The following is a 12,987-nucleotide window of genomic DNA, read 5'->3' as shown; positions in this document are numbered from 1 at the left end:
TATAATGGCTTTAGCAAGTATCCTTTAGGACCCGGTGGCAATGTGCAGCGAGGCAAACCTGGCGAGTAATGGCCAATCACTGGGCGGTGATGAGGGAAAAGCGCCGGGTGCGAAGCCGCCGGGAGCCCGTGGATGCATCACGCCGGGAACGCAGCGTCTGCCACCGCTCGCCCACCGGGGCAACGCGCCAGAATTGGAGTTGATTCAATGTTTAAGCCCGGGGGGACTTGTACTACAGCAGGCCACTGGAGTGCAGAGTGCTCGGCTCTCGTTTCCAACAAGATGCCTTATTTCACAAAACTCCTTTTATTAATTTTCTGCTTAGTTCTTCTCGTGGAAAGCAGAAGGCACAGGAGGAGGAGGTGGACGACCCATCCGGATGTGCAGAGGGCAAGGTAAGGGTTGCTAAACCATGTCTGTATCTTTTCCTGCAGTGTTACAAATACATTACTACAGGCATATAAAAACCTACTCTGTCAATGTCTTCATGTATACTGTGTGTGCAAACAGCTTTACAGATAATGTTTTTGTAACAGTCTCTGGTAGTATAATCAGTTTTGTGGGTAAGTGGACAATTCTATGGCTTACCTTGATTAACTGTAAGTGAGGCAGGTTTTGCAGAGAAGTTCACTGCTTCAGCATGGATTGTGCTAAAATTATTCTTAGCCATACCTGCAAATTTCTGAGGGAGTTCAGAGGAGTTGCAGTTAACAGAGATGGCCAAATGTGCATACTGTTTAATGTTTCAGCACTGTTTCTGGGCAGGTTATTCACCTGCTTGCTGCAATGTCCGCGTTACTTATATTCACTTGCCCATTATTCTCTGACAATTTGAGATGGGGATGTTGGTTAGCACACATAGTGGTAATTGATAACAAATTAAACCTTGGCAGTTAACCCGGGATTGTAAAATTAATTTATTTTTTTGTAATAAACACATGGAAGCATAAAAAAATGTATTTTAAAGTTAAATGAAAGCACAAGAAGGAGTTAAAGGTCTTAGTAAAGTTTATTAGATTTACCGCTGCTGAGATTTGTCTAGAGGTTTACATTAGAAAAGATAATCTTCCAAACCTGCCAGACAGTCCAAAGTATGTTATCCTTTTTTGTGGTTATGTCATCCAGTGGCAGTTATATCTTACAAGACTATTCATTGTTTGAAGGGCTCACAAATAAAATTGGGTTAATCCATCTTATTAAATGGTTTCACTATGGCAGTAAACTTCCAAATTTTCATTTATTTTTGTGGACTTTTTTGTTTATCACTCAACACTTTCATAGAGAGTGTTGTTACTTGAATGTTTTGAAAAGAAACATGATAAATTAGAAGCAAAAAAACCATAATATGCTATCAGATTTACACTACTTATTGAAAAAATACAGTGACATATGCTTTTAGTGACGTAAATGTTAAAAAGCTGAAACAGTCAGGGCCTGATCCTGAAATCCTATAGTCAACTGAAGTTTTACCACTGAAGTTTACAGAATCTTAATTATTCAATGAGATCTTTCATCGAACTCTGAAAATCCTCCAATGCCTGTATTCTGAGGAACGTGAGGGATTGAACAGTAGCACTTCCATGCAAACCTTTCTGTGTAGTAAAGATCACGTATTTTAAAGTAATAAAATAGAGTAAATCCTTCTTTAAATATCAATTTGCCCTGAAGTAAAAGTTTCCCTGCTTTAAAAGTTTTGTGCTTTATTTGAACTTGGAGAAAAGTTCTACAGTTCCAATTTTTTCATGAGTTGTAACGGACTGAGAGTCAATGCACTGCTAAAATTATTTCTATAAATATACTACAAAGAATAACAATACTATTTAGTATTCTATGGTGTTATGGTTTCAATTAACAATTTTCCATCTAGGTAGGATCTGAGGAACTATAAGCCATATATATACACACATACATACGATTCCTATGCAATGTAGTTATTAAAAAATTTATAAAATCAGGTTTTAAAGATTGTCAAATGAGAATGGAATTTTAAATATGGAGAATTATGCAATGTTGCAACAAAAAGAAGTGTATGGACCAGTGTTGTTAATATTTTAATTTTCCTACTCAATTATATTTCTGTCTTAATATTTCAGTATTCAATTGTATTTATTTTAAATTTCATATTCATTATCAATTATGTAGAAAAAAGATTTAGTTGTCCCTAAACCAACAATGAATAGTGCACTATTCTCGTAAAAGGAAACTAAAACTAGTTCCTAGGCTGGTTTCCTAATCATATAAGAGAAATTTAAAAAAATATCTTTTAAATAATTCCATCACATTTTCTGCTAAGTATTTTTCTTGGAACAGTATCATAAGGAACAGTAAATTTTACAGTAAACTTTCCTTATTAAAGAAAATTTATTCCTATATTTGGGAGTCTCCAGCTGGTAAGTTTGATATTTTGTGTCTACTAAGGTGATAAATCAGCCTGACCTAAAGATCTTTATATTTCAAGAATATCACTTGGGGAATATTGCAGGTGCAGAACTCCTTCAGCGCTGCAGTTTCTCACTCAGACACTGCACAGGGGTTCCCGGGTGCAGAGGTCCTTCCCTCGGAGCTCTGGGCGCTCGGGGTGGCTGGTCCTGAGGGTTCTGGAACTGCTCTCTGCCACCATGCTGGGGAGAAGTCGTTGAGCCTATGCCTAAGTGAGGAAGGAACAGAAAGTCAGGTTAGGAAGCCAAATTAAGAGTTGCCAGGTTAAGTTGCCTGTGCATCCTTAATTACTCCTGGTTGTGTTAATACATTGTAACATATTATTTTTTTCCATGTGCAGAGCCTCGCTCAGCACGCTGAATGGATAATCCTTGCTTGATTAGAAACTGCCCTGCCTTTAATTTTCTCTTACTCCTGCATCCCCCCCTCACTGATAACACATCTCTGCTCCTACAGATTTAGGTATAACATAAAGAAACAACTGCCTGTGTGCATCACTGCCCTGAGTGTTGCCCGAGACTGCCTCATGTTATGCTCTGGAGAGCCCAGGCTTTGTGTAGGCAATTGGGGTGTGCTCATCGAGCAGCAGCTCCTGCCTTCCTACTTTGATGGTAGTCTTTCACATTTTCCATGGTGTACAGTCCCTGCCACTTAGATTGAGAAACTGAAGGACATCAGTGATACTTGTTTCTATGAAGCTGAGTCTGTTCTTGCTGATGTGCCAGATGTACGAATGGTGCATGAAACCAAGGGCTCTAGAACTGTAACAGCACTGTTGGTTAAACAATTTTGCATTTCCTTTTGTTTGGAGAATTCAAGTGATAAATGAATTGTGAAGTAAAACGTTTTGTTGGAGTCATCTGCGTGACTGCTGGGCAGGGCATTGTTGTTTGCCCCAGCCTTACTTGCACACCAAAGAATAAATTTACACAGAGGAAGAACAGGCTGGTGCTGAAGGAAACAGTGTAAATATGGAAAGCTGCAGGAGTGTGTGTCAGACGATATGTGTTTCCAGGTTGAAATCTGGGATTTTCCAGAGAGCTGTGTACACAGTCTGAGCTCATGCTGCCAGGGCAGGTCAGACTTGCTGAGGGTAGCACTGGCTGTACAGTGTATGTAGCTGTGCTTGCATCTTCCTCAGAGCATTGACCTTACCCCAGGTGACAAGCAAGTGCTGCTGGAATGTCCAGCACTGAGTTTTTTAAATGGTTTTGAGCACTCTACAGTAGCTCAGCAGTGGCTGCCTCTAAGAAATGGTAAACAAATGCTGGCAATCCTGCTAGATTATCCAGCTGGACAGACTTTCCAAAAGACAAAAAGAACTCTGAAAATTAGTGGTTTTGTTAATATTTACTGCTCTATAAAATTGCTGGTAATGCTTCTGGTAATGTTTGTTGCTCTACATAAATTGAGAACTTAGGAGACATTTACCATCTCTGTTGTGCCAGTGAATGCCATGTTTCCAGTGCCCACCCTACTCTGAGTCTGCCTGTTCCTCTCTCCTACCAGCCGTGTGAAACCTCGTGCTTCAACAGCAGGAAAACTGCCTTTGATACAGAAGTGGCTTTGGCCTGTTCTTAGCTAAAGACTTCCTGCCAAGGTTTTTGGAAGTGGTCAGTCCTTTGGAGAATCTCATTAGAGATGCCATTTTCAGGGCATGCTACATGCCAGCCTTAGGCTGGGACCCAGAAGCAGAAGGCAATCACCAGGACACAGCAGCACAAGGCTCAGCACACAAACCTTTTCCAAACATCATTCCACTGGAGCAAGCAGTCTGCTGATCCTGAACTGCTGCTGCCGGCAGCGACTTCCCTCTGTGCCTTGTGGAGCTGCATTTTCCCCCGTTTTTCAATGGATACTGCAGACACATCCTCCAGCCTGTGCTACCTCCCAGCCCTCACGGATCCTCTTTGCTCTATTGGCGGTTTCTGAAAAATTTGGAGTTTGTTACTGCCGCAGTGATTGAAATGTGATAGACATTTTTTACAGGTGTAGGGCTAGCCTAGGACTCAATCCAGGGCACTGCTGAACCTCTGGTGCAGGGTTTGATGTCTACTGAATCTTTTTTCCCAACACTGCAGCATCAGCCAGGGCCAAAGAACAATGTGAAACAAAAGCAGGGAGAGAATGTGTATGATAGCAGTGATTTTGCACCCCCTTTGAGTTTGTGTCCATCCTTTTTCCAGAGTCAGATTTAGTTTTTCCACAAATCTGGCAAGGAAGTAATTTTCCTTCCCTTCCTGCTCCCAGCATAGACCCACAGATGAGTAAGTGTGAAGTATGTTACATCCAGAGGTAGGGCAACAGAGTCCCCCTTTCCTGAGATTCTGGAAGCAATAGAGACTGGTGTGGCCACCCAGCTCAAGACAGACCTATCTTGTGGAGATGCCAGGCCTTCCTGGGCAGCTGGGGCTCCTAAAGCTCTTGAATTGGTGGCCCTGACAGGCACTGGAAAGAGATTTCACCAAAATTGAGGATCTTGATGTTCCCAGTTTGTCAGAAATTTCTCAACCATATCTGATCCAATATGATCCATGCATATTAAGATTAAAGATGGACTCATAACACAGAAGTGAAAATAAATTTGGAATTCTCAGCTAGGAGTGAGCTAATCATTATGACAGTCATAAACTGTTCTTGTACCTTCTCTTTTTAATTCAGCTTCTAGGGCTTTGTGTTGCAGCAGTCACATCCTTTGGTGGTTAGATAAACAGGAGGCCTTGTACCTTCCTTGGTGCTGGGTTTACACATCTCCTCCAGCTTGCTGTGGCTGCTACACAAAGTAAATGATGCCTTCACCTAATGCATTTTGGGATTTTTTTTTCTCCCCGAGAATATGCTGAAGAGCTGTAAGATTTTCACTGAAACTGTAGAATTACTTCCCTGCATCCCAATATGTAACTGGAGCCAAGGTCCCATGGCCATGAGTTACCATCTTGTGACCAAAGTCCATCCTGAATTCTCCAGGGGAAGGTGCAGAAACCTGCCAGACTCTGGCTGCCAACAGCTGTGCCATGCTCAGTTTGGAGACCACGTTTACTTTCAGGCTCATCACATGAGCCATTGCCTCGTGCCCTACAGCACAAGACTGTTTCCAGTCTGGAAGTTCTTCACCTTGCTCTGGAAAGGTCTGAATGTCTGCATAGACACCTGCTCTTTTTTGCTGAGCTGTTATCTGTAATTTCTCATGCCATCAAGAATGAATTATATTTGATAGAAAAAGCATCTATTTTAAGCAATTGAGACAATTCTGAGTAAAAGTGACTGGAAAGGAAAATGTATTTTTAAAAATTAAGGCAATAATACAGAAAACTTCTCTCCTCTTTGAACAGAAACAATTCTTCACAGAAGTCAGATTTATCAAATTTATGCCCATTGAATGGAGTATAAACAGCAATAAAATTATATATGAAAAATGGGGCAAAAAACGACAAAAGGAGATGGATGGATTTAAACGAATTGTAGCGAACTGCAGAGAATGCACAAAGCCGAAAGAAACCCTGACAAATCTATAATCAGAAATGCTAAAGACCATAAGTACATCAGGGAGGATTTATGAGATACTGGTGATCAGATTGTCAGTAAAGACACTCTCTGGGCAGCAGTGTTCAGAGCACCCTTCAGCTGCACAAGAGCACTGGCAGCTGGTGTCACCTCTGAGCAGGGGATGAGATGCTCCCTATGCCAAACAGCAGAGGGGCCAGAGAGGGGCAGAAGACACAGCACAGCTGATGTCAAATGCTGTTATGAAGAAATTTTTTTTCAAACAAACTTGGTCTTGAATTGGATTAAATAGACAAAAGTAGTAATAAATTTTAAAGACTGTAGACTTCCTGTCATTAAAAATATTTCAATACAAAAATATTGTAAATGGATTAAATTGATTAAAAAGGGACTGTCAGAGCTCTTTCTGTAAAATCTGAATTGGCTGTCATAATACCTGAAGGATTGGGCACAAACTGATGATTAAATGATGGTTATTAAATGCAGCCCCTGGCTCAGGACATGCCTGAAAACCTCTTTTCTTCCTAAGACAGTATCCACGTCCCCAGCCAGCCCTCTAAATCTCTGCAGCCACAGACTGCTTTCAGCAGCTCTCCTGTGTGCTCTTTGCTGTTTGATGATTTTTAAATAATTGATCAAAATGTAACATTTCAGTGAGGCTGAGCCATTGATTTGCAAGACAACACTGCCAGGGTTTTCCATACTAATTCCTTGTACAATGCATTCAAATGTTTTATTGGATTTTTAATTTGACTTTTTCACACCCTTCTTTGAGGAGAGAGACTTGATTGAACATTCTCTGTTACTTTGGCTTTTCCCTGATAATTAAAATCAAGCAGACACAGGAAGATCCCTTTCCTGACTTGCAGCCTTTCGGGCGCAGAGGCCGAGCAGCACGGGGTGAAGTGGAGCGCTTTGGCAGCTGCCCTAACTCTGCAGCAAAACAAAGCTTCCCCCTGCAGCAAGCAGTTAAAAGCCGAGCTTTTGCCTCCAAGCGTTCCCTTTAATGGCTGTGCTTGGTTTTACACCCTTGCTTTTTTTAGGGAACCATAATGCAGCCCTGTCGGGAGGGTGCTTGTTCTGGCTGGCTGTTTCTCACAGCCAGCAGGGAGAGAAGCTCTGGCATCCCAAGTGAAATAGGAGCTCAAAATGACCTGAGGGAGATCCAACCCTTCCTATGTAGCATGTGCCCTGGGCTACAAGGGGTTTTAGTCCTTCAAAACATCTATTTGATACAAGTATTTTTGAATTCTGTTGCTTCCTTTTCATCTCCTTATAGTAAGGAAATGGGTTTTTGATGTTAGCTGCAGCTATCAACACCCTTTAGGTTTCATAATTTCTTTCTTGGACTTAGTGCTCTGAGGGGAAACTTTTCTTCTGATTTGTGATTTATGCTCCCTTTGGCTCATAATTATAGTGCTTAATATTTTAATGAAGCTAAGAACATCCCTTACTATACCCACATTTATGAGTGGGGTGATTGTTTTGTATTGAGTTCTTGTATTCTGAATTCTTGATCAAGACTTTAAGTCTAAGTAGTCTCTTTATTTTTCCTCCAAGATTTTTTGTTCTTTATTTTCAGTCATATCTTTTCCACATGGGAAAAGGAACCTGAACCTTTTGTACAAAGTTCTTTCTATTTATCATAATTATTTTCAGTAAGTTACTGGAAACCAGCTAATTGCACCAGTACTTACAACGTTGTCAGCTCTTATGTCCAGAGCAAAGGGATTGAGGAACCTTCATGTTCCAAGTCTTCCCCTCACAGCGCTGCAGAACAGTCAGGGATGCTGAACTGGATTTTCTTCCAGAAGTGCATGCAATTTGTTTATCTGCTAGTTAGTTATCCCCTTATGGGATTTTAGTGGCTATCTTGCACTTTTCTCGGGGGTTTGTTGTCATCCTTGTTCCACTGATAGCATACAATATCTCAAATAAAAAGTTAGAATTTTTCCTACCTTAATGTTCAGAAAAGTGAGGGACTGAAGCCTTCATTAGATAAAACTCCTCTCTTCCTGCTGTTGTGGGGAGGAATGGGTGGTTTTGCTGCTGCTGAAAGCCAGAATACCCTCTGTCCACACAAACTGCTGGCACTGAATTGGTGAAGTTGGTGGGGCAGTTTCCAAGTGGTGTATGGCATTGCGTGACCAGCACTGCAAAGAGCTTTTTCATGACAATGTTGCCTTGGTACCTGGCCAAATCCTGGCCAGGTATTGTGGGGCACCCAGCTGCTGCCCCTGGTGCCTGCTCTCAGCTGCAAAGGCATTCCCTGCATGCAGCTCCCCTGTGAGATGCTGTGCTCTGTGCCTTGTGCCTCCCTGGAGCCTGGGGCAGAGGGAGCAGGGCTGCCTGTGGGCACAAAGGTCTGAGCTGATGCTGTGGAAAGGCAGCTCTGTGTCTCTGTTTGGTGCTGGCAGTCTCCCCACAGTCCCTGGGGTTGTGCCTGCAAAGCTGCTGCTCCTGTGGCACCGAAATTGGGCTGGCAGTTGTGGCACTTGGGCACAGGGACATTGGAGCAATGCTATTGCTGTGTTTTGCAGGTGTGGCACAGGGACATTGGAGCAATGCTATTGCTGTGTTTTGCAGTTGTGGCACAGGGACATCAGAGCAATGCTATTGCTGTGTTTTGCAGCCACATCTTTAAGAGGAATCGGGACTTGACCAAGGCCTGGAGAGGAAAGACGGAGCAGCTGCTCAGAGTGGACGAACACGACTTCACCATGCGGCCGGCCTTTGGAGGTGAGCATCAAATGGTTCTCTTGATGCTGTGCTAATCTAATTAAGATTAATCTAATTACCCAATTAACAATCTAATTAAAAACCAAGCAAACAAACCTCTGTCCAGATGCATCAGTGTGAAGGGAAAAGGCTTGGTGCCAATTCAGAGAGGCCTCATGCTCATCCTCCTTGCCCTCTGTGCTCTGTACATTTCCTGCATTCCCTCCTGTTGCTGCAGTTGGCTCTGGTTTTGGCTGGCATTTCCCAGAGTTCAGGATGGACCCTCCCAGTAAGTGTTTCACTCTGTTGAGAAGAGGGACAAGCTGCAGGTTTTAATATTCACCTCTGGTTGTGAGGTTGCAATGAGCCTTTCAGCTGATGTGATTAAATTGCAAAGTAAAGGAACTCATTGGGTGGATCACAGCCTGCCATTACCAGGAGAAAACAAATCTAAAAATCCTGGAAAATATTCTAAAAATCTTGTCTCAAACTCTCATAAGCAAATCAAAGAGTGGGAGGAGAGACCTCTGCCAGCTTCACTTCTGCCTCTGGTCACACCCAGTTACAGGATGGGCTTGCCTGGCCTTTCTAGACTCACTACTGCAGAGAGAAGAGGGTAGCTGAAGAAAACCTGCTGGAACACCAGTGTGGCAATCCCTCTTCTGATTTCATCAATAACAAATCCCTCCAGAGCTAAGGGCAGAGTTTTCTGTAGTTTTCACTGAATGACTAATGCTGCATCCTTTGTCAGTTGCCATCCAGGATGAAGGGCTCCCTCTCCGTGCCCAGTGGGACACAGTGTTGTGCCCTTTGCACCTGGTCTATAGAACAGAGCTTCTCAGACCTGCCTGTTCCTGGTGTGGCTGAAAAAACATTTCTTACCCTCAGTGCAGATGTGCCATTCTGAGAGCACAATGCTGACCCCTGCTCACAATTTTTATATATATTTTTAAACTCTAGAATTCAAAACCTTTCATAACCAGGGTTTCCTGCCCCTGCAGATGTTATTTATCAGCAAGTTGCAGTCCAGCCTAAACACAGGAGTCAACTTTTTTTTAATCAGTATTACCTTGGTCTGCTGCTTCTGTGGTTGAAGAGTTTGCCCTAAATTGCCCTCTGGGTGGAGCATGGGCAGAGCTCCCTGGAGCTGGTGGGACCACACCGAGCCCTGGGTGCAGCTGAGGCTCAAGGATGAGGTCTGGGAGCTGGCTCTGGAGGCGCTGGGTTTCTTTATGAATTGGCTGTAAAAGTGTGAGTTCACCAAAGTGCACATTCCTCCCTAAATCCCAGGTATGCCCTCCTGTGCTATGAGGTCAGAGGATGCTATCTTTGGTTTTCTGACCTTTTGTTTTAGTGTTTTTTTTTTTTTTTTTTAGCCAACCTCAATTTTTGTAGCTTGGCTGATGACTTCTGAGTGCCTGATTTGGACAAACTGAAGGTGCTGATCTGTCCTCTCTGCAGCTGATCTGTCCAGGACAAAAGACCCGCTGGTCTGATGGGTGGGATGCTGGGGCTTCTCTGGGAGGAAACCTGGGCTCCCTACCTTGCTGGAGACAGCTGGGGAGCCATGGTGATTTTTGAACTTTTTCCCCCTAACTGGGTGTATGTCAGGGAATCCTGCCTGTTTTGGGGGGAAGCTGCAGGGTTTTGTTCTGTTGTGCTGATGGTTTGGCACCCAGTGGCACCACTGCGCTGTATTTCTGGAAACATCTGAATTTTACTGTTTTCATCAGTGTCACAGGGTCCTTGAAGAACACATTTCAGCACAGGTCACATCAAACAGACACATTTAATTACACAGACACTCTTCTAGTGTTAATGGAACTGCATTTTAATCTCTCTTTTGCCTTGTTTTCCCATGCTACCTCCCATCATGATTCTTCTAGAGCCAAAATTTGGAATAACATTTATAAAACTGAGAAATACCCTAAGAGCCTTTGCTGAGAAGGTTCTTTTCTTTCATAAAGGAAAAACATGATGTTTTAAAATCTTTTTTGTTTAAAAACTCCTTAACTTGCAGAGATTCTTGGGACAAAGGAGTGGCATTAGCCAAGTTGTACTGAAATTGCATGGGATGAGGAGCAAAGCATGGAAACAGCTTTGCTGAGGCTCCAGCCTTGGAAATCCTGACTCAGACACACAGAGATAGCAGGTGCTGCAGGTTCTTGCTCATCTGCAGAATTGCACGGTGTGTTTTTAGTGGCAGATGATAAGCGTAGTGGGACAAAACAATAAAGGAAAGGGAACAAAAGTCTGGCAAGAGGTGATGCTCATAGCTTTGTCTCCAATGTTATTCCTCAGGCAGTCACAGTGATTTGCTGTGCACCATGAGTCCTTCCAGCCAGGCTGTGGCACTGTCAGTCAGACTGATGTGGTCTGACCTGGGGAGGATGAAAAGGCTTTTTTACAGCCAAAGTGGAGAAGAGCAGCCTGTGGGGTACACATGACTGTAACTGGTCACTGCCCTAAGACCCTCTCTGGTCTAACTGAGATTCCAGCTCTATGGCATTGCATTGAGCCTGTGATGTTGCCTTGCAGGTGGGCAAGCCACCTCAGTTCTGGAAAATTAAAATAATACCATAAGTAAATGGTGAGTGGCATTAACACTAAAAGAAAACCAGTACTGTTGATGGTTCCCAAGTTTGGTGGGCCAGCCTGCAATTCCACCTTTAGCTAAAAAGGGGATGGGGTATAAGCAGTTTTATGGTGGCCAGGGGACACTTGCTGGTCTGCAGGAGACAGCCAGCAAGCTGCCAGCCCAACACAGCTGTGCCCAGTGGGCAGAGCAGGCTGGGGTTATGCAAGGTGGAATGAAAAAACCTCAATGTTAGAGAAAGGTGAAGGGGTTTTCAAGAAAAAGTATCTTTGTAAAAAGCAAGCAAGCAAACAAATGTTGTGTAAGTTGTGTTATTAACAGCCCAATAAGCATGGCTGTCTTGCCTGCCCTCAGCCCATTAGAGACAGGCAATTGGGTACAGAGGCAATGACAAAGTTTTTTGCTTTGATGATGGTCAAAGAGCATTCATAAGCTAAAAGAGACTGCAGGGTTTTTGACCCTTAGGGAGTTATCTCCATGTCAGTGACCTTGTTCTAGGTAGCAGATGTTCAGGTATTATTTACTATTATTAATATTTAAAGATTATGTAAATGTTTGTTGTGCTGCCTTCCTTAAACACCCATTTTAAGCATTTCGTTTGTGACATCTCGTATTTTACAGGGAGCCTGTGAGTAAGCAGCTTTAGTTGATACTTAAAATAGCTGTATCTTCTTTATTGAGGACCAGGCTAATGCTTCACTTTTATTATATTTGCTCATAGCTGAGTAGCCTAACGTCAGCTGGTCCTTGCTGCCCTTTCTGGGCAGTGCTTTTGCCAGGATGGATGAACAGTGGGATGAATAAAGCATGAGTAGTTCACTGAGTGGTTTTTAGTGACAAGGGCTGGAATAGGACATGCTCCCCTGCTGATGAGCAGCCGTCTGTGAGGCGTGGAGGGACAAAGCCCTGCAGCCATGAGGAGGGTGATGAGCACGTCCTGGTGCTCCTCCTGGGAGCTGCCCACTCCTAAGAGGTCCCACAGTGGTTTGCAGTCTCTCTGGGTGTGCATGAGATACCTGTCAGTAAGGAAACCTCAAACCCACTCGTTTCTCATGGACATGTTTTTATCTCGGGGCCTTCATCTGCCTCCCTCCTTCAAAGATAGATGAGTGGACACTGTCTCAGAGAGAGACAGCAGCCTTTGAGAGCGCTGCCAAAGAGAAAAATTAAAGAGGTGTCACAAAGCTTTAGTCTCAGAGGTGGAGTGGAAAACTGACTTCAGGCATCTTCATGGCAGCACGCTCTTCCCTCTCTTCCAAAGTGTAGAACAGTCTGTAGGAGAGTCTGTGGGTCACGCACGGTCGGGATGGACGGAGACGAGAGATCTCTGCAGCCAGGTCGTGGAACTATCGGTTTATTGCAAGGGGCGTGGGTGCAGGGCCCTGCTGGGAGCTGCCAGCCGCAGCTCGGAGCAGGGCCCAGAGAGGAGAGGCTTAAAGTGTAAGAGAGTTAAAGGTTTAAGAGCGGAGAGCATGTAGAAAGGAGGGGGTGAAGAAATGCAGAGGTGAGCGCGAAAAGAGCAGAGAAGAGGAAGAGGAAGAGCGAGGAAAAAGAGAAGTGGAAGAGAGCGAAGTTCCCGTTACAATACAATAAATCATCTTCAGTGTTGAATATTCACATTCTCTTCAACCAATCTACTACAGCGTGCATATCCTATAACATTTCCGTACAACCTATAAGAATCACTACATTACCATACTGTATTACATTTTAAACCCTAAATCTTACTC

General features: G+C 43.5%; 1 protein-coding gene across 1 annotated transcript in view; it reads left to right on the top strand.

Moving 5' to 3' along the window:
* The first annotated feature begins 267 nt into the window (after positions 1-267).
* Positions 268-12,987, top strand: part of LOC134416390 (gamma-aminobutyric acid receptor subunit rho-2) — a 34,929-nt gene continuing 22,209 nt past the window's right edge. Inside the window, exons 1-2 of the mRNA XM_063153004.1 lie at positions 268-395; positions 8,576-8,682. Coding sequence (XP_063009074.1) covers positions 283-395; positions 8,576-8,682 — 220 coding nt within the window. The 5' untranslated portion in view covers positions 268-282. The remainder of the gene's footprint in view (positions 396-8,575; positions 8,683-12,987) is intronic.

This window comes from Melospiza melodia, chromosome 3 (genome assembly GCF_035770615.1).
Source record: "Melospiza melodia melodia isolate bMelMel2 chromosome 3, bMelMel2.pri, whole genome shotgun sequence".
Lineage (NCBI taxonomy): Eukaryota > Metazoa > Chordata > Aves > Passeriformes > Passerellidae > Melospiza > Melospiza melodia.
This window is presented reverse-complemented; position numbering and strand designations above follow the sequence as displayed.